The following is a 22778-nucleotide window of genomic DNA, read 5'->3' as shown; positions in this document are numbered from 1 at the left end:
TCCTAACTTCTGTAGGTCACTCCTAAGTCTGAACTGGGTTCACTCACCTGGCGACCCTTAGAGGATGGCAGAAGTCAGAGGAGGCACAGCCATGGACTGGGAGGCCAGGAGCCTTCCTGGAAGAGGTGTAAGGTGGCCACATTGGGTGTGAGCTTGGGAATACCTTTACTAGTACTTGTGTGTATGCAAGTGGGGCCTTGGGACAGGACTCTGGCTAATTTCTTTTCATTCATTAGTTCCTTCATTCTTCCATCCACTCATCGGCACACACTCACTGAGTTCCCACTGTATGTCAGGCCTGGGCAGTCAGACCAGCCCCTCATCTGGCCCCTGCCCACTGAGAGCTTACCTTCTGGAAGGTTTAGTGCAGCATTTCTCTAAGTGCAGCTTCTCTAAGTGCAGCCTTTCTCATTAAGCACTAGTGACAATTTGGGCCAGATATCTTTGCTGTGAGGGCTGTCCTGTGCACTGCAGGATGTTTAGCAGCGTCCCTGGCCTCCACCCACTAGCATTCCACCAAGTTGTGACAACCAAAAATGTCTCTAGATATTGGCAAATGTCCCCTCAGGATGCAAAGCTGCCTCTGGTTGAGAATCACTGGTCTAAGTGCTACAGGTGTGCATGGATGTGCCCCTGCGTATAGTTTCACTGAGTTAAGAGTTGGTTATTAGTAATTATGTGCCAGGCACTGCACTGAGCACTTTGCACATGGTATCTGCACAGCAGGGCCTCAGACATGCCTGTGAGGGGGGAACAGGGACCATTCTCCACGTGGCCGTCCCTCACTCACAGTCACAGCAAGTCAGCAGCACCAGGATCCTACCTCTGGTCTCACAGCTCGCCATCCTAAGTCCCTTTTCTCCCCTTTCTGCCTGTGTCCCACCCCAGCTGCAGCTGGGGCAGCGACTGAAGAGAAGGTGGAGCAGAAACGACTGAGGACTTGACTGCCGGGAGTCTTACGAAAGGGCTGGGTGACGGGGACGATGGTCACATAGGCATCGTTCTCAAGGTGTGTATACTTGTGACCGTACAATTTGCTCTCATCTGGCATCTCACCCCAGCCTCAGTGTCCAGAGGGGGCACGGTAACCAGTCTGTGTCACAGGTGAGTAAGGCGGCACCCTGGAACCTGCTCTGCCCCATGAGAGTGTGGTGGCTCCTGCAGGGAACCCTGCAATGCCTGCTGGGGTTGCTGCTAGCTGAATGTTAGCCTCTTACACAAAGCATGGAGTCCTGCTGGAAAGTGAGAGAGGATGGCCTCAGTGTGGCCTAAGCCAGGCTTAGGATGGAGGCTGGACTTCAGCTCTCTGGCCACAAGCCACAGGCAGGGACCTGCACCTGGAAGAAAGCTGCCTGGTCCTTTGTAAATATTCCACAGCAAAATGAGCTTCAAAGACAAAGGCAGGCACAGCACAAAACCCCAAATTAGTCGATCTTAAGTACAGCAGCTGGTTTCAGTTTAATGATGTATTAGTTAGCTTTGCTATAGTAACAAACAACCCCCATATCTCAGTGCTTATTACTACAACAAACATTTATTTCTCATTCATGTTACAGTCAATGGCTGCAGGCCAGCTGCTTCAGCTCTGCTCCATGTGTCTTAGCATCTGACACCCAGGCTAAAGGAACAGCCCCTCTCTGGGAACTGTGTTCCCACGGCAGAGGGAAAAGAGCAAAAGCCTACCACGTGATGCTCTGTAAGCTCGGTCTGGACATGTCCACTCACATCCCTTTGCATCAGGAGCAGGGAAGTACACTCTTCGCTGGGGGACGGGGTGGGCAACGCAAGGTAAGGGCATATAAAATCCTCTATGGAGGAGGAAGCGAAAAGCTGCAGACAAAAATACAACGTATGACGGTGACTCAACATACAAAAAGATTTCCCAGTTTAAAAGGCATAAAATTCTGAAATGTAAAAACTGTGACATACTGTCCAAGTATGTCACAGTTCTCCATACTGCAAAGATCAGGAAAAGTGACAAACATTTTAGTGGTTCTGGAGGACCCCAGTTTGTAGGTCTTTATAGATACAGAAACAGGACCTGGCTTTCCTGGCCCCATCTCACCCCAAGGGATCTACAGCGTCTCCACAGAGCAGCCGTCTGTGCTCGTGAAGTCACGGGAGGCCCGAGTCTCTCAGCTCTGATACCTTACAATTACACGCATGGTTTGTGTATGTCTGCAGTGTGAGCCACAGCTTCTCTAAGGCCTGACTCCACAAAGGTTCAGAACCACGTCACTGGATTGTGAGTCAGCGTCCACAGACCAGTGAGTTCCTCAGGTCAGAGATGGAGGCTGGTGGGTAACACAGCTCACAGTGAGTCCAAGGATGTCATGACCAAGGCACGGAGTTTTGTACCAAGAGAGATGAGTGAAGACCAGCTGGAGCTCAGCACTCTGACCAGAGAGGCTGCAGTTCAGGAAGTCGGCAGCTCCTTCCCAACCACAATGCAGGGAACGCCTGTCCCCAGAGTGACAGAAATAAACCGCTGGATTCTAGGAGTAGGTCCTGCTGATTCAAGTGTGCTAGACCCCAGGCTGAGGAGCAGGAGGGAGGAGGAGGTCCAGGGGGCCTGGCTCTCACAGCATGGCCAGTCACTTTACCTGGCGCACCTTTCTCCCCCGGAGATAATTCCTGCAAAAAGCAGAGGATCCTACACAGACCAAAAATGCTGGTGTCAGGGCTTTTACAAAGTACCTGCAGTGAACACAATAAAAGAGAGGGGTTAATTGAATTGCAATCTTAATCATCCATGGACCTTCCCAACAAGTCAAGGTGAACCTTTAGATATGAGTCAACATTAAAATGCAAGTTCAGCATATTTATTTGTCTGGTTGTTTATAAGTCTGCAAATTAGCATGACCCTCTCTCCCTTAGAACCTAGCGAGAACCTTTGGGCAAGTCCTATAGCATCATGTATGTCTATGGCTAAACGTGAAATAAAACAAGAACACGCTTTCAGTCCTTCATTCAACAGTGAGTGCCCAGGGTAAGCCAGGCCCCTTGCTGAAAACACACATTAAACAAAAAACAAAATTCACCGTCCCTCTCTGGGGGGAGGGAGATAAATAATGACAGCAAGGCACAACTGTAGAAGCATCTGTGAGGTATGGTGTTAGCCCAAGGGACGTGATTCCCTCTATGGGAAAGGGGAATCAGGAAAGGCTTCTGGGAAGCTGCCATGTCTCAGCTTGCGTTAACTGAAAAAGGGGTAGAGACGGGGCATGGGGGAGCAAAAGCCAGGAGGTGCGGGTCACTAGAGCGTTTGCAGCTGTTGGGCATAAAGCAATGGAGTGGGCAGGCTAGGCAAGGCCTTAGCCTCCCGGGTCCAGGGGTGTTAGCAGCACCCCATGGAGTTGGGTATGGGCACAGGAGCCTGTAGCTTGGCCCAGCACCCAGTTCAGGGTCTGAAGTTGCCAGTCACCCGTGCTAAGCCTCCTGCCTATGTTAGTCATTTAAAAAATAATCATTTCCAATGCATTTACACTTTCTGAGAAGCATGAAACTGGTTTTCCTCCACAAATCAGTCTGCTTTCTGTTTAGATTTCTCCCCCATTTTCTGGAAGACGGGGTAGAGTAGACCTTGGGCCTTTAAAGAATTCTGGGTAATCTAACAACTGAGAAAATGAACAGCTAAAAATTTGTCTCTAAACTAGAAGGGAGACTTAGGGCCAGAAAAAAGTGCTGCCAAGAGAAGTCATGGATCATATCTGAAGAAACCTTCACCGCCTGCCTGCCAGGCCGAAGCAGAAGCATCAAGGCCAGCTGGACACCCACACCAAGTCAGTCAGCACATCACCAACTCCCATCCCAACGTGCCTCCTACACTTCTCTCCAATCAACCCTCTATCCAGCCTTCACCACCGAAGAGTACACAAGCTCTGTACATTCCTTGGTAAATTTCACCTGAACACCCCCTGGGGCTCCATACACCACCATCAGGACAGAGTTCGTGCTCCTCAGGGCATCCAAGGCTGTTGCGCACGGCCCTACCCTGGTCCTCCAGCCTCATTTCCTACCACGCCCAACCACCCTCGTTGCCCTAGCTCTTTTAGCGTAGATGCAAGACATTTGCTTCGCTCACAGCTTAGGGAAAAGTAGCCCAAGAGTCACCTTACAAAGCTACTGAGGGCATTCCCTTATAGTCCAGGAACATCCCAAAGCTGAAGAGACAACTGCCAAATCCAGCTGGCTGCCGCTGCGACTAACAAAGGTGCCCTCCCACAGCAAGACTGCCCCTTAGTCCATCAGAGCTGTGACTCCTACTCTCTCAAATACCTGAGAAACATGTAGGCAACAGCTATTATCCCCATTTTAGAGATGAGGAAACAGCCCCAGGGAGGCAGTACGTGCTCAGAGCCAAAGAGCCACTAAATGACGGTGTCTGACTTCAAGAGCCAATGCTCTTTCCATGTGGCGATGTCAGGGGACACAGGCACAATCAGGAATAGGAGGGCCATCCCAGCTGTTTTTGGTACAAAAGCCAGGCAGCTGCTTCTTTCTCAAGCAGCCCCACTGACCTCTCCCTGAGGACGTCATGGCTGCAGTGCAATGGGTTGAGTCATCACGCTGCAACCTGTTTGGCCGATGGTCCAGGACAGTCTCTGTGGTCGCTGTCTCACACAGTTTTGTATCCAGGGCAGAAGGGAGAGGAGTACAAGGCAAACACTCAGTGGTGGAACGAAAACCTGGCTGTATCCCGGGGATGGTACCTGAGCATCCTTCTGGGTCTGCGCAGCCCCGTGACGGTGACTCACCTGGGGTGCTGCAGCACCTGCAGCAGGGTGCTGTTGGGAGGCACCCGGTACAGTTCTGACCTGTCGTCATCCTCAAAGTAGACCTGCAGGATGAACGGGAGCAGGAGTCAGATACAAATAAAGGGCTTCAGCAGCACTAGGCATGCTGAGGCCAAGTCTGGGGAAACGTTAAAGACATGCAACTGTTATTAGCTGAATGCCTCCCTTAGAGAGTCATGGAGTATAAAGCACTCAGTCCTCTCCCACGACACTAAGGAAGATATTACTGGCTCCATTTCCCAAAGACAGAACCAAGGCTCACAGAGGGGAAATAACTTACTGACTAAACCCAGCTAGTAAACAGAGGAGCCAAGACTGAAAGTCCAGGCCTATGAGCCTTCCCTTCCCTAACAATTCTGTGCAACAGCCATTAGGTGTGGGAAAAGAAAGCACTAGTGGCCCAGAGCAGGGGAAGAGAGATGTCCACACAGGGGACAGCCCTGTGCAGGTGTCAAAGCCCAAGTAGGTTGAGGAAGACATCTGCATAGGAGGGATGCTGGGGGGTGAGGGGTATCAGAGACCGGCCAGTGGAGATAGGCATCCTCATTGCGGACTGGCCAGCTAAGCAGGGTGAGAAGGGCAGCCACTCATGGCAGGAGGTGGCCTGCTGAGGGGAGTGAGGACCCACGCAGGATGAGGAAGAGATTCATGCAGGCTGGTTAAGCAGCGTGGGGTGACAGAGTGCATGTAGGATGAGGAGGGCACTGTGCTGGGGCAGCAGCCTGATGGGGGGGAGTCAGGAATCCAAGTGAGGTGAGGAAGGTTCCCCAAGGGAGAGGGGACACTGGTGGTGACAGGAGGGGGATTAAATACAAATAAATAATATATTAAGAATAATAGAAGTTACTGTTAAAAATATAGAAAGAGATATAGAAAGAGATAGTGTTGGATTAGAACTGGAGATACCAGTGAGAGCTCATACACACACATACACAGCATTGAAGCAGTGAGCACCCTCCTTCCCCTCACCCCTGTACTTATGAATACACCTACTACTTGACTTCTAAATATCATTTTCCACCAAAAAGAGCCAGGCCCTCCTTGGGAAAAATGGCTGATTCTAGAGCTAAGGCAAGGAAAGCACAATTTGAGCCTTGAACATCTTGTGACAGAAAGCAAGAAGTGCTCTAAAAATGGAGACAAGTCAAAAGGACACAGAAGCAAATTTGAAGGCATTCCCACTGACTAAATCTGAGAAAATTTGAGCATAACATAACCACAGTCATAGACTATAACTCAATGAATAAAGTAAGAAACCATAAATCCACTGATATAAATGATTATGTTGATGGTTTGATGAATAAGATATCTGTATCATTTCAAAGTACCTCCCTATAAAATACTAATTACAAAGGGGAAAAGAGTAACTTTACAGCAGAGAAGATTGGCAAACCCCTACCTCAATCAGGGGACTAAGGTGAACACCATCAGTAATGGGACATTTGAAATTATGTGCACCTGATGGGATGCAACAAGAATACAGCATTGCAAAAAAAAATAAAAATTAAAAAAAAAAAAAAAAAGAATACGGCATTGCTTCTGTGATATTCCAGTCAAATATACATAATCCAGGTCATGGTCACAAGGAAACACACTGATGGACTTTCCACAAAATAACTGGTTTGTAATCTTCAAAAGTGGTAAGATCGGGCTTCCCTGGTGGCACAGTGGTTGAGAGTCTGCCTGCCGATGCAGGGGACACGGGTTCGTGCCCCGGTCCAGGAAGATCCTACATGCCGTGGAGCGGCTGGGCCCGTGAGCCATGGCCGCTGAGCCTGCGCGTCCGGAGTCTGTGCTCCGCGACGGGAGAGGCCACAGCAGTGAGAGGCCTGCGTACCGCAAAAAAAAAAAAAAGGGGTAAGATCAAGGAAGCTGACGGAAGACTGAGAAAGTCTTCAATAGGCTGAAGGAGACTAAAGGGACATGAGCACTAGATACAATACAATGTGGGATTCCTTTTGCTATAAAGAACACAGCTGGGGATAGGCAGGGGGGGATCAAGACGGCGCAACAGGAGGACGTGGAGCTCACCTCCCCCCACAAACATCAAAAATACATCTACATGTGGAACAATTCTCACAGAAAACTAACTGGAAACTGGCAGAAGATTTCCTATACAACCAAAGCTGCAAGAAAGATCTCCATGTGATTAGATAGGACAGAGGAAAAAAAAGCATCAGGTTGGGACTGGCACCCCCGGGAGTGCTCTGTAAGGAAGAGAAGGTCCACATGGATGGATCCTCACCCTGGGAAGCCCCCTTGACTGCTGGGAAATCCGCTGACACAGATAGAGGGGCTGGAGAAGCCTAGACTCTACTCGAGAGGAATGCGCGTGTGCTGGCTTGCTAACAATCAGGGTGGAGAGAGACCTGCACTTGAGGCTGCTGCCTCGCTGCACTTCCCAATCCAAAGGGGCCAGTGCCTCAGCCACACTCACTCCACACCACAGCCTGGTGTGAGATCACGGCAAAGATTCGGTCTAGCTGCGCAGAGACAGACCAGGGTGCTTGGGGTGTGATCTGAGCACAACGATGGAGACCACTGTCAGTGTACGTGCCAGGGTGGCGGGCCAAACCAAGCAGACACCGTCAGTGCACACACCAAGCGGCACCACAAGAACACACAGCGGCTAAGCACTGAATCTCAGGCAGGCAGATCCTGGGAGAGGACTCAATCTAGCTACAGAGACAGCCTGGAAGGCCTGAGATGTGATTTGGGGTAGCTGCAAAACCCAATGTCAGCATCCGAACAGCGGCAGCAAGTCTAGCTGCAGCAGACATTGTCAGTGCGCACACCGGGCAGTGCCACAAGAACACACAGTGGCTAGGCGCTGAATCTTGGGCAGTCAGGCAGGCCCTGGGTGGGAGTATGCAGTGATGGTTTCCCGGTGGGAGCACCCTAGTTCTGCCCACTCCACACTGCACCTTAGCATCAGATCTGGAGTGGCCAGGTGCTGGGAGAGCTCTGCCACAGAGGCAACTCCAGGTCCCAGGTGGCAGCACGGCCACCTCAATTCCTGCAACCACAATGCCCTGACCCCCACTCCAGCCTACTCCACACCACAGCCTTGCACTAGATCTGGGAAGAACAAAGTGGAGAAAGGGACGTGACCTTGGGCTGCTTCTGAGTGAATCACGGATGCTTACACAGGTAGTGCACAAGTCCTCTGTGAGTACACGGGCCTCACCTGCTTCAGCAACCACCTCCCTTGGGGCAGGGCACACACTCAAGGGCAACAAAGCCTGAACCTGACCGTCATGGCTTCTACTCCAACAACGGAGGAGCAGACCCCGCCCCTGACAGGCCATGGAGCAAAGAGGAGGCCCCACCTCACATCCAACACAGGCTCTGGACACCGCAACACCAATCACACTCCCTATCAAGGGGATAACAGCCAGCACACTCTGATGAAAGACGTGGCCGGCATCCATACCAAAACCAGCCCTCACACCAAAAATATTGGACACACAGCCTACACAGGGACACTCCTACATAAAAACGCCCTTTTAAGACCACAACAGACAACTGTTTTCCTAAATTCATAGAAACAGTGAAAGTTAAGTAAAATGAAAAACCAGAGGAACCACTCCCAATTAAAAGAACAGGAGAAATCCCCTGAAAGAACAAATAATGAAACAGACCTCACCAGTCTATAAGTCCCCAAGTTCAAAAAGGAAGTAATAAAAATGCTGAAGGAGGGGCTTCCCTGGTGGCGCAGTGGTTTGAGAGTCCGCCTGCCGATGCAGGGGACACGGGTTCGTGGCCCGGTCCGGGAAGATCCCACATGCCACGGGGCAGCTGGGCCCATGAGCCATGGCTGCTGAGTCTACGGGTCCGGAGCCTGTGCTCCGCAATGGGAGAGACCACAACAGTGAGAAGCCTGCATACCGCAAAAAAAAAAATGCTAAAGGAATTAAGAAAGATTATCGATAGAAATGCAGATCACTGTAAAAAGGAACTAGAAACTATAAAGACGAACCAATCGAAATTAGACAATTCAATTGCCGAGATAAAAACCGATCTAGAAGTAATGGATAACAGACTAAATGACACAGAAGAACAAATAAGTGATCTGGAAGAGAGAATAATGGAAACTACCCAATCAGAACAGCAGATAGAAAGACAAACAAGAAAAAAAAAAAATGAAAGCAACATATGAGATCTATGGGCTAATATAAAGCGTGCCAACCTACACATAATAGAAGTTCCAGAAGGAGGAGAGAGAGAAAAGAGGATCAAAAATGTATTTGGGGGCTTCCCTGGTGGCACAGTGGTTGAGAGTCTGCCTGCTGATGCAGGGGACGCGGGTTCGTGCCCCAGTCCGGGAGGATCCCACATGCCGCGGAGCGGCTGGGCCGTGTAAAACAATAGAAAAGAGCAATAAAAGCAAGAGCTGGCTTTTGAAAAGATAAACAAAATCAGCATACTTCTAGCCAGGCTCAACAAGAAAAGAAAGGACCTAATTAAACAAAATGAGAAATGAAAGAGGAGAAATAACAACTGATACCACAGAAATAGAAAAAATCATAAGAGTTTACTATGAACAGTTATATGCCACCAAATTGAACAACCAAGATGAAACGAACAAGTTCCTAAAAACATACAGCCTGCCAAAACTGAGTCAAGAAGAAACATAATTTGAACAGACCAATCACTAGAAATGAAATAGAATGTTAATTAAAAAATCTCCCTGCAAACACAAGTCTAGGACCAGACAGCTTCATTAGCAAATTCTACCAAACAAAGAACTTACACCTATCCTTCTCAAACTATTTCAGAAACTTGAAGAGGAGGGAAAACTCCCAAATTCATTCTATGAAGCCACCATCACCATGATACCAAAACCAGACAAAGACTGCAAGAAAATTACAGTCCAGTATCTTTGATGAATACAGATGCAAAAATCCTCTACAAAATATTAGCAAACCAAATCCAACAACACATAAAAAGGATCATACACCATGATCAAGTTGGATTCATTCCAGGGCCACAAGGATGGTTCAACGTATGCAAATCAATGTGATACAGCACACTAACAAAAGGAAGACAAAAACCATGTGATCATCTCAATAGACACCAGAAAAGCATTTAACAAAATTCAACATCCATTCATGATAATGTTCCCTCTATACCTACTCACCAAAGTAGGTACATATCTCAACATGATAAAAGCCATTTATGACAAACTCACAGCCAATGTAATACTCAATGGTGAAAAGCTGAAAGCCTTCCCACTAAATTTTGGAATAAGACAAGGATGCCCACTCTCACCACTTCTATTCAACGTAGTATTGGAAGTCTTAGCCACAGCAATCAGATAAGAAAAAGAAAGAAAAGGTATCCAAATTGGAAGGGAAGAGGTAAAACTGTCACTACTTGCAAATGACATGATACTCTATATAGAGAACCCTAAAGTCTCCACACAAAAACTATTAGAATTAATAAATGAATTCAGCAACGTAGCAGGATACAAGATTAATATACAAAAATCTGTTGCATTTCTTTACACTAACAATGAAATATAAGTTAAAAAAATCCCATTTAAAATCACATCAAAAAATAAAATAAAACACCTAGGAATAAACATAAGCAAGGAGGTGAAAGACCAATATGCTGAAAACTATAAAACACTGATAAAGGAAATTGAAGATTCAAAGAAATGGAAATATATTCCATGCTCTTGGATTGAAAGAATATTGTTAAAAGGTCCATGCTACCAAAAGCAATCTACTCATTTAATGCAATCCCTATCAAAATACCCATGACTGGGACTTCCCTGGTGGCTCAGTGGTTAAGACTCTGCGCTCTCAATGCAGGGAACCCAGGTTCAAACCCTGGTCAGGGAACTAGATCCCACATGCTTAGTGCAACTAACAGTTCGCGTGCCACAACTAAGAAGCCCGCAAGCTGCAACTAAGGAGCCGGTGAGCCACAACTAAGGAGCCTGCCTGCTGCAACTAAGACCTGGTGCAACCAAATATATATATATATATATATATATACACACACACACACACGTATATATATATATATATACGTATATATATATATGTAAAGTGCTAAAAAAAGGACCCATGACATTTTTCACAGAACCAGAATAATCCTAAAATTTATATGGAATCACAAAAGACTAAGAATTGCCAAAGCAATTCTGAGGAAAAAGAAGAAAGCTGGAGGAGTAACCCTTCCAGATTTCAGTCTATGCCACAGAGCCACAGTAATCAAAACAGCATGCTGGACTTCCCTGGTGGTGCAGTGGTTAAGAATCTGCCTGTTTGGGACTTCCCTGGTGGCACAGAGGTTAAGAATCCACCTGCCAATGCAAGGGACACAGGTTCGAGCCCTGGTCCAGGAAGATCCCACATGCCATGGAGCAACTAAGCCCATGTGCCACAACTACTGAGCCTGCGTGCCACAACTACTGAAGCCTGCATGCCTAGAGCCTGATCTCTGCAAGAAGAGAAGCCACTGCAATGAGAAGCCCACGTACTGCAACAAAGAATAGCCTCGCTCGCCACAACTAGAGAAACCCCACGTGCAGCAACAAAGACCCAATGCAGCCAAAAATAAATAAATAAATAATTTTAAAAATTAAAAAAAAAAAGAATCCACCTGCCAATGCAGGGGACAAGGGTTCAAGCCCTGGTCCGGGAAGATCCCACATGCCGCAGAGCAACTAAGCCCGTGCACCACAACTACTGAGCCTGCGCTCTAGAGCCTGTGAGCCACACTACTGAGCCCGTGCCACAACTACTGAAGGCTGTGCACCTAGAGCCCATGCTCCGCAACAAGAGAAGCCACTGCAATGAGAAGCCCACGCACTGCAAGGAAGAGTAGCCCCCGCTCAACACAGCTAGAGAATGCCTGTGCGCAGCAATGAAGACCCAACACAGCCAAAAATAAAACAAAACAACACAAAAAACAGCATTGTGGGCTTCCCTGGTGGCGCAGTGGTTGAGAGTCTCCCTGCCGATGCAGGGGACACGGGTTCATGCCCCGGTCCGGGCGGATCCCACATGCCGCGGAGCGGCTGGGCCCGTGAGCCATGGCCGCTGAGCCTGCGCATCCGGAGCCTGTGCTCCGCAACGGGAGAGGCCGCAACAGTGAGAAGCCCGCGTACCACAAAATAAATAAATAAATAAAAACAGCATTGTACTGGCACAAAAACAGACATAGAGCTTAATGGAACAGAACAGAGAGTCCAGAAATAAACCCACACACCTACAGTCAATTAATCTACAACAAAGGATGCAAGAATATACAATGGAGAAGACAGTTTCTTCAGCAAATAGTGTCGAGGAAAGCTACATGTAAACCAATGAAATTAGAACATTCCCTCACATCATATACAAAAATAAACCCAAAATGGTTTTCAGATCTAAATATAAAACATGACACCATAAAACTCCTAGAAGAGAACACAGGCAAAACATTATCTGACACAAATCGTAGCAATATTTTCTTAAATCTCCCAAGGCCAAAATATAAAACCAAAAATAAACAAATGGGACCTAATCAAACTTAAAAGCTTTTTCACAGCAAAGGAAGCCATCAACAAAATGAAAAGACAACCTATAGAATGGGAGAAAATATCTGCAAATGATACAACTGACAAGGGGTTAATATCCAAAATATACAAACAGCTCATACAACTCAGTATCAAACCCAATCAAAACAGGCAGAAGACCCAAATAGACATTTCTCCAAAGAAGACATACAGATGGCCAACAGGGACATGAAAAGATGCTCAACATCGTTAAGTATTAAAGAAATGCAAATCAAAAACCACAATGAGGTATCACCACACCTCAGTCAGAATGGCCATCATTAAAAAGTCTACAAATAGGGCTTCCCTGGTGGTGCGGTGGTTGAGAGTCCGCCTGCCGATGCAGGGGACGCGGGTTTGTGCCCCGGTCCAGGAAGATCTCACATGCCGCGGAGCTGCTGGGCCCGTGATCCACAGCTGCTGATCCTGTGCGTCTGGAGCCTGTGCTCTGCAGCGGGAGATGCCACAACAGTGGGAGGCCCGTGTACCACCAAAAAAAAAAAAGTCTACAAATAATAAATGCTGGAAAGGGTGTGGAGAAAAGGGAACCCTTCTACACTGTTGGTGGGAATGTAAATTGGTGCAGCCACTATGGAAAACAGTATGGAGGTTCCTTAAAAAACTAAACAGAGTTACCATATGATCCAACAATCCCACTCCTGGGCGTATGTTCAGAGAAAACTCTAACTCGAAAAGATACATGCACACCAATGTTCACAGCAGCACTATTTATAATAGCCAAGATTGGAAACAACCCAAGTGCCCATTAACAGATGACTGGCTTAAGAAGATGTGGTATAGTTACACAATGGAGTATTACTCAGCCATTAAAAAGAATAAAATATTGCCTTTTGCAGTAACATGGATGGACCTAGAGAATACTATACTTAATGAAGTAAGTCAGACAAAGGCAAATAGTATATGATATCATTATGTGTATCTAAAATTAATACAAATAAATCTACATACAAAATAGAAAGAGACTCACAGACACAGAAAACAGTCTTATGGTTACCAAAGTGGGGGTTGGGGAGGATAAATTCGGAGTATGGGATTAACAGATACAAACTACTATACATAAAATAGATAAGCAACAAAGGTTTACTGTACAGCACATGGAACTATATTCAGTATCTTAAAATAACCTATAATGGAAAATAATCTGAAAAAATATAACTGAATCACTGCTGTACACCTGAAGCTAACACAATACTGTAAATCAACTATACTTCAATTAAAAGAGTTTTTTTTAAAATTAGTAGTGTGTGCCAAAAAAAAAACATTACTGGGGGAAAATTTGTGAAAACTGATGGAGTCTGAGGATTAGCTGGTAAGAGTGTGTTAAAGATAATTTTCTGATTTTGATGATTGACTGGAATCATGAAAGAAAATGTGCTTTATGCAGGAAATAGACACTTAAGTATTCAGGAGTGATGGGGCATCAGTTGGCATCTTACTCTCAAATAGAAGATAAATTCTTTGTTCTGTAAAGTTGTGATTATTTTTTTTTTAAGTTGCAACAATGGAATGTTATTCAGCCTTGAAAAAGAGTAAGATTCTGACCCATGCTCAACATGATGAATCCTAAAGACATTACACCAAGTGAAATAAGCCAGATACAAAAGGATAAATACTGTCTGATTCCACTTATATGAGAGAGAAATTCAGAGACAGAAAGTAGCAGGGTAGATGCTATGGGCTGAGGGGAAGGGAAAATAGGGAGTTATTGATTAAGGGGCACGGAGTTTCAGTTTAAGATGATGAAAACGGAGACAGATGGTGGTGATGGTTGTACAACAATGTGAATGTACTTAGCGCTATTGAACTGTGCACTTAAAATGGTTAAAATGGTAAATTTTATGTCTTTTATATTTTACCACGATTTTTTAAAAAAGGCAGTGAAACCTCACTGCACTCCCTGTTCCTCCCCACCCCAATTCCCATAGAGGAACAAAATAAAACTTCCCTTACCTCTAAATTATCAGGGCAGTATTTTTGCTCTAAATCCCAAGAGGGCGTTTCACCAAACATCACCATTAGATGATCAATAAATCTAAGGAGATATAACATGTATTTCTGGGTATCAATAACTCATAATATGTTTTCCTACATCCCATGCCCTGGACACCAATTCACAGAGATATCAAAAATGTATATAAATCATGAAATGCAGGCCTAATCCATTTTTTTTTTTTTTTTTGCCTAATCCATTTTGACAGCAGTGCCCAAAATGTGTGTATCACTTGTCCTATTATGACATAGTAATTCTCTTTAAACTGACTCAGGATTAACAACATTCTTATATTCAGCCACATTCTAAGCATTAACCCTATGAAATCACATGTTAAAATCGCCAGACATATGTTTTCTAATAAATATACCCTTCAGTTCTATGCAGGTACTACCTCCAATGATTTCATCTCTCACGAGACAAGTACCAGCGCTTGACAAACACTGTACTGTGGTCTGTCACTGCAAAGCTACTTAGTAAAAGGAGAAATCAGCTATGGAATAGAGAGGTTATACCAACCAGACTGTGTAAAACCCTCTAAAACTATTCTCTTTCCTCCACAACTAAAAATCCACCTGTCCATCCTGCGGAGACAGCAGGGAAGAGCGTGCAAGCATAGCGAAGGGCTCCTGGGGAAGGAAGTACCTGGAGTCCTCGTGAAAAGCAGAGATGAAGTCTGACTGGGCATACTCTGGGTACAGAAAGAGCACAGGCCAGCTCAGTCTTCCCCCATCATCTACACTCAGCCTGGCTCCGTAGAGATTCTCAGAAGTGAGCCCGTTCAGGATGAGCTCACCGAGACCTTCTGAGGCTGAATCTTCATCCTCTCCAGCAGCTTCAGACACTAGCCTGATGTTCCTAGCCTGGGTTAAAAAAAGAAAACACACACACATGTGTGGAAGGATGCAAACTCATTTCACTAAAACTAGGAAACCATAACACTGCGAGCTCCCTGAGAGCCAGCTCTACACATGATTCATCTTTATTATTCCTGAGACTTGTTTAACTCACCTTTACTGGGCATCTACCACATGCTAGACTCTGTCTAGCACGCTAGACATGAGCTAGACACGGTAATAAGTACAACATAAGGTAAGAAGTAAAGCTGTGGAACTGCAGACCATGAATAATTAATTCAGCCTGGGGTCTGGAGGGGACTGGGGGATGCTAGGCCTTGAACAATGACTTTGAAAAGCAGAAAAGTTGGGGGGCAGGGGAGTGGGAAGGGCATTCTACCCCAAGTAACAGCCAAGGAACAGCATGTGCAAAGGTACAGAAAAGATGCAGAGAGGCATGTACGAACATGGCAAACGTTTCCATTTAGCTAGGACATGGGATAATAAAAATAATGCACACATTGACTTAATCTTGATTGTCTCATAGAAACAAGGATAAATCAAAGGTCTGAATAGTAGAGTCCTATGTACGTTGTGTGGAGGCTCCTAAGGCTAGCACACAAGAGGAAAATGATATGTAATCAAAATTACCTTGATGGTATCTCCTAAATCAGGGGTTGGCAAACTTTCCCTTAAAGGGTCGGATAAGAAATATTTTAGGTTTTGCGGGCAAAATGGTCTCTGTTGATATTACTCAACCCTGCCACTGTAGTGTGAAAACAGCCATTGGTAAGACATACACAAACAGGCAGGGCTGTAAGCCACTGGCTGCGGCTTGCTGACCTCTGCTTTAAACCACTAAAATGTAGTATATACGGCTTTGTTTATATTACTCTTGAGATTAATTCCTAAGTACACTGAAGTCTGAGATGCACAGTTAAAGGAGAGAACCAAAATAGGTCTGTATGCAAATGTCTGGGCATTCCAATATTCTACATTTTAGAAAATGACCAAATCCCTCTGGAGTATTCCCTTCTGTTTAATCTGTTAATGTGTTAACAGATTCTTTGTTGTGCGGAGGAACTAGTGGAGTGCATCTTAGAACTGTGACGTTCTCAAAGTCAACAAGTAATTTAAATAGGCACATAATTTAACTCGGCAAAGAATGAAACCAAGAACCTAACCAAGAACCTACCCCGCAATCTCATAGCCAGTATTACCTCCCCTGAGCAGCCAAGGCTCAAAGTGACTTGTGAAAGCAAGATTTGGATCAGACGACATTCATTTAAAATGCAGTAAAGAGAGGGAAGGGGAGATAGAATTTTGTGTTGTTGTTATAGTTAGAAGAGCTACATCCTAAAAATTCACTTTCTCAGGATGCAGTATAACCCAGGGGCTGAGAGCAAGGACCTGGCTCTGATACATATCAGCTGTGTGAGGTTTCTTCCTATCCCTGAGGCTATGTGCTCATCTAGCAAAAACAGGAGCAAGAAGACCTACCCCAGAAGGCTACTGTGAAGATTAGAAAATGCTTAACCAAAAGCTACTAAATTCAGTAAATGTTACCTGAAACCAATACATGCATGCAAGTGAGAGAGCTGACTGAACTCAGAAGGTCTGACTTGTCACACTGCTTCACCAAAAGCAGAAAGAAAATGTACAACTAATTCAGGTAAAGCATTCCCAGACACGTTCCCAACAGGCTTCAGGATTAGTGGATTTCAGAAGACCAGAAGGGCCTAGAGTTTGAGAACTCACCATGATGGCCTGGAGTAAAGCCTCATTCTGATTCTGCTCCTTCTTTTCTTTCAACTTTGCTTTCCTTATATCCCTCTGTTCAGTTCGCTGAAAATGAAATTCAGATACATCAGCTCTAGAGAACTTGCCTCCACTTGTTACCCCAGCCTGATCCTAAATAGCTATCTCTGGTCTCTATTCAACCCAGGCTCCTGTATATCAAGGGATACCAGTGGCTGGATTCAGTTCAATAAACATTTAAGGAGCACATATCTGGATGCCAGGACCAGTGGCAGCAAAAATGTTAAAATCTACCCAAGGAGCTCATAGTCCAGAGGGGGACAGACATGTAGAAAGGTCTACGTGTTAGCCTGGTGGTATGAACTGAGTGCTATGATACACAGAGAAGGGAGTGACTGATTCTGCCCCATCGAGGAGGTGGGTTTAGACAGAAACCAGATGAAAGAGAGAGGGCATTCTTGGTAGAGGGACTGACATCAGGGCCAATGGGGCATTTAAACTTCTCTGTTATGGCTGGGGTTTAGGAAAACACAATGGAAAAACCCAGGCCAACAACTTATCAGAGGCTCTGCCTTTTGCACAATTACAGTCCATGAGAGAAAAATACCACCAGTCTACTTCATCTGACAGAAATATAATTTAGATTTCCTTTTCCTGCTAATCTACCCAAAGCCAGGTGATCGTACTCCTACCTACCCTCAGGATTGTGATTAGTAGGGGCCAACTTTTTCTGTAAACAGCAGTAAATATTTTAGGCTTTGCAGACCATGTATGGTCTCTGTCGAACATTATCTAGCGTTGTTTGTTGCTTTGTTTGTTGTTCATAACCCTCTAAAAGTATGAAAAACATTCTTGGTTCATAGAATGTACAAAAACAGAACAAAGGCTGGATTTGGCCTGTGGGTCAGTTTGCTGAGCCCTGCTCTAAAATATAGCACCAACCACCCCTTATCCTCCCCACAAGGGCTAACACAGATCTTCTTTTTCTTATGAACAAAGTCTACCCTTCCAGGAGACAACGGCTGGTAATTCTTGGCCATCCTTCTCCAATCCAGTTTGCCAAGAGCTGCAAAAATCCTTTCTGCTATTAGGAAGTTTGATTGTACTACCAAGAGTAATCAAACCCATGGATACCACTAGAACTATGTCCAATTCTGCCTTCACAGTTGAGCTACACTGGACCACAGTGTCTGGTCCACATTAGAGAATGATTAAGATGGATGATTAAGGATGACTTGTATTCTGTCCCATGTTGTTTTTCCTCTTGACTTACAAATGCAAGTGCGAGGATGTGATTTCCCTGCTGTCTCACCTGAAGTTTGGGGTCTTGCAGCCCGCATAAAGCCCACATAACCCCTAGGTCAGAGGAGTCCTGAACTATGAAGTTTGCTGCCCCTTTATATACGTAAAAAAAGTCAACTCTGTTGAGAATTTAAGTGTATAGTTAGATGAGTTTTGACAAATGTATACCCTGAGTACCCAACACTCCAATCAAGATAGAGAACATTCTAGAAAGTTCCCTCATACCTCTTTGCAGTCCATCACCCTCCCATCCCATCACTGATAGGTCTGTTTCTTTTCATTACCAAGTCATATTCCATTGTTTGAATATACCACACTTTGCTTATCTATTCTCCTGTTGATGGACACAAGGGCTGTTTCTGGATTATTATGAATAAAATTGGCCACCAACATTCTTATACAAGTCTTGTTATGAACATGTTTTCATTTCTCTTAGCTAAATACCTAGGAGTAAAATTGCTGAGTCATAGGATAGGAATATAAAAATAACACACTGATTTCCAAAGTGGTTTATATCCCACTGACAATTTATGAGAGTTCCAGCTCCCTCACATCTCTGCCAATATTGTCAGTCTTGTGAACTGGGATCGCACTGATGTTTAAGTTGCATTCTCCCCCCACATGACTAATGATACTATGTATATTTTTATGTGCTACTGTAAATCTTTTGAGAAGTGTCTGTTTCTTTGCAAAATTAAAAAATTTTTTCATATTGAATAGATTTCTTTATGTATTCTGGATACAAATCCTTTGTTAGATATACAGTTGACCCTTGAACAACACCAGGGTTAATCCATGTATAACTCATAGTCGGCCCTCTGTATCCTCTATTTCTCCACATCCTCAGGTTCAACCAACCATGAACCACCCACATAGTTCTGTGGTATTTACTATTGAAAAATATCCGCATATAAGTGGAAGTGTGCAACTCAAACCCCTGTGGTTCAAGGATCTCCCATTCCATGGCTTGCCTTTTAATCTTCTTATTGATGTCTTTTATAGAATAGAAAATTTTCAGTTTTGACCAAGTCCAATTTATCAATAATTTTTTATTTCATGGTTAGTATATATTTTTAAATTTTTTTTAATTGAGGTGAAATTCACATGACATAAAATTAACCATTTTGAAGTATACAATCCAGTGGCATTTAGTACATTCACTTTATTGTGCAACCATCACCTCTATCTAGTTCCAAGACTTTTCAACACCCTAAAAAGAAATCTCAAGCCCATTAAGCAGTCACTCAACATTTCCCCCTTCCCCCAAACCCTGGCAACCACTAATGTGCTTTCTCTATCTACAGATTTATGTATTTTGGATGTTTCATATACATGGAATCATACAATATGTGTTCTTTTGTATCTGCCTTCTTTCCCTCAGCATGGTATTTTTGAGGTTCGTCTACACTGTAGCATGTATCGGTACTTCATTCCTTTTTACAGTACTTTATTCCTTTTTTTCTACCATCTATCTACCATGATGGACATTTAGATTGTTTCCATGTTTTGGCCATTATGAATATTGTTGCTATGTTCATTCATGTACAAGTATTTGTTTGAATATTTGGTTTCAATCCTTTTGGGTATATACCTAGGAGTGGAAGTGCTGGGTCATATGGTAATTTTATGGTTAATTTTTTTAGGAACTGTCAAACTGTTTTCCATAGTGGTTGTACCATTTTACATACCCACCAGCAACTTATGAGGGTTTCAATTTCTCCACATCTTCATGATTTGTTATCTTCCTTTAAAAAAAAATTAGAGCCATCCTAGTAGGTATGAAATAGTATCTCACTTTGGTTTTGATTTACATTTCCTTAATGACTAATGATGTTGAGCATCTTTCATGTGTTTGTCGGCCATTTTTGTATTATATTTAGTGACATCTAGTCAGATCCTTTGCCCACTTAAATAATTGGGTTGTCTTTTTAATTATTGACATGTTACGAGTCCGTTATATATTCTAGATAAAAGTCTCTTACAGATATATGATACAAATATTATCTCCCATTCTGTGGGTGGTCTTTTCACATTCTCAATGGTGTCTTTTGAAGAACAAAAGTTTTTAACCTTTGATGAAGTCCAGTTTACCTATTTTTCCTTTTGTTGCTTACGCGTTTTGTGTCATATCTAAAACAACTGCCTAACCCAAGGTCATGAAGATTTACGCTGATGTTTTCCTCTGAGAGTTTTACAGTTTTAGTTCTTTGAACCATTTCGAGGTAATGTGTGTGTGTATGAGGTAGGGTCCAAGTTCATCCTTTTGCACGTGGATATCCATTTGTCCCAGAATCATTTGTTGAAAAGACTATTCCTTCCCCATTAAATGGTCTAGGTACCCTTGTCGCAAATCACCTATATATAAATGTGAATTTCTGAGCTCTCAATTCTATTATATTGACCTATATGTCTATCTTTACACCAGTACCACAATGTCTTTATTAGTATAGCTTTATAGTAAGATTTGAAATTGGGAATTTTGAGTTCTCTAACTTTATTTTTGTTTTTCAGGATTGTTTTGGCTATTCTGGGTCCCTTGAATTTCCACATGAATATTACAATCAGCTTGTCAATATTCTTCAAATAAACTAATTGAAATTTTGAGGAAGATTACATTGAATTTGTACACCAATTTAGGGAGTACTGTCATCTTAACAATATTAAGATCTGATCCATGAGGGACTTCCCTGGTGGTCCAGTGGTTAAGAATCCACCTTCCAATGCAGGGGATGTGGGTTTGATCCCTGGTCAGAGAACTAAGTTCCCACGTGCTGTGGGGCAACTAAGCCCGCGTGCTGCAACTACTGAGCACAAGGGCCACTACTAGAGACCCCACACGCCACAACTAGAGAGAAGCCCACATGCCACAAGGAGCCCATGCACCACAGCAGAGGATCCCGCATGCTGCAGTGACGATCCCAACAAAGATCCTGCATGCTGCAACTAAGACCTAACGCAGCCAAAAATAAAATAATAAATGTTTTTTAAAAAAGATCTGATCCATGAATATGGGATGTCTTCCCATTTATTTAGGTTTAATTTCTTTCAACAATGTTTTGTATTTTCAAAGTATAAATTTTATGCTACTTTTGTTAAATTTATTCCTGAATATTTTATTCTTTTTGATGCTATTGTAAATGGAATTTTCTTAATTCCACATTTGGAATGTTCATTAAAAGTGTATAGAATACAGCTGATGGGTGTATTCTGACATATCCTACCAGCTTGGTGAACTAATTTACTAGTTCCAATAGTTTAGTGGATTCTTTAGGATTTTCTATATATAAGCTCATATCATTTACAAATAGAGTTTTACTTCTTCCTCTCCATCATTTCTGAAGGATAAGTTTGCTGGATATAGAATTCTTGGTTGACAGTCTTTTTCTTTCAGCACGTTTCATGTCATCCCACTGCCCTTTGGCTAACATGGTTTCTGATGAGCAATCAGCTATTAATTTTATTGAGGATCTCTTATATATGAAGAGTCACTTCTCTCCTGATGCTTTTAAGATTCTCTTGTCTTTGACTTTTAACAGTTTGATTATGATGTGTCTGGATACAGATTTCTTTAAGTATATCCTACTTGGTGTTTGTTAAGCTTCTTGGGAGAGTAGCTTACTATTTTCCATCAATCTGGGAAGTTTTCAGCTGTTACTTCTTCAAATATTCTTTTGCCCCTTTCTCTCTCTATCCTGGGACTCTCATTATGCCTATGATATGCTTGATGGCATCCCATAAGTCTCTCATCATCTTTCTTTGTTCTTTTTTCTTTCTATTCCTCAGACTGAGTAATCACAATTGACCTATCTTCAAAGTTCTATTCTTGAACCCCTTAGTGAATTTCTCATTTCAGTTGTTAATTTTTCTTTAATGATATTCCCTATTTGGTGAGTGTTGCCATGTATTTTTTTAAGTTCTTTAAACATTGTTTCCTTTCGTTTTGTGGACAAAGAATGTCAACTGCCATTTCAGTAAACAAAAGTTGTAGTCATAAAGCCATCAGCCACTGTAGCCACCCCTGAGAGCACACCCTGAGGGAATTCAGGATGGAAAAAAGAGAATACTGGCCCTAGATATTTATGGTGCATATCAAAGGAATAATTTCAATGAGACCAGACTTTTACATCTTCCCATACATAGAAAAGTGCTAAATTCTTTAACTTGAAATGTGTGTTTCTTTAATTAGCAGTAATCTTTTCATGTTCCACTACATGTGGAACAGTCCCTCAGAGCTATATGAGAGTCTGTATCCCAGGCTTAAGTCCTCAGTAACTCTGCTGAATAAAACATAATTCTCAACTTCTAGATTGTGCTTTTTTCTTTTCAGTTGACAGTTTTGGTGACCACAAAGGGACTCAGGGCAGACTTCTCTGCTTCACCTGATCTCTACAAGGAGCTGGAGTCTTGGTACCAGCAGAGGCCTCTTGTGCCCATCTGCCTCAGAGTCCAAACAAATTTGGGTGAGTCTCTCTTGGTTCTCAGATCTCCCAATTATTGGCTGTGCGTTTTATTCGGTTGTATATAACCAG

At 43.7% G+C, this 22778-nt stretch overlaps 1 protein-coding gene across 1 annotated transcript in view; it reads right to left on the bottom strand.

Annotated features, from left to right (window-relative positions):
- Window positions 1–1515: 1515 nt before the first annotated feature.
- Window positions 1516–22778, bottom strand: part of TTC4 (tetratricopeptide repeat domain 4) — a 39741-nt gene continuing 18478 nt past the window's right edge. Inside the window, exons 6-10 of the mRNA XM_024739347.1 lie at window positions 16948–17034; window positions 14999–15216; window positions 14314–14395; window positions 4758–4840; window positions 1516–2697 (exon numbers count right to left, since the gene is read on the bottom strand). Coding sequence (XP_024595115.1) covers window positions 2595–2697; window positions 4758–4840; window positions 14314–14395; window positions 14999–15216; window positions 16948–17034 — 573 coding nt within the window. The 3' untranslated portion in view covers window positions 1516–2594. The remainder of the gene's footprint in view (window positions 2698–4757; window positions 4841–14313; window positions 14396–14998; window positions 15217–16947; window positions 17035–22778) is intronic.

Source organism: Neophocaena asiaeorientalis, unplaced genomic scaffold, assembly GCF_003031525.2.
Source record: "Neophocaena asiaeorientalis asiaeorientalis breed wild unplaced genomic scaffold, Neophocaena_asiaeorientalis_V1.1 scaffold138, whole genome shotgun sequence".
In the NCBI taxonomy this organism is placed as follows: Eukaryota; Metazoa; Chordata; class Mammalia; order Artiodactyla; family Phocoenidae; genus Neophocaena; species Neophocaena asiaeorientalis.
Note: the sequence above shows the minus strand (reverse complement) of the source record. Positions and strands in the feature narration are given on the sequence as shown.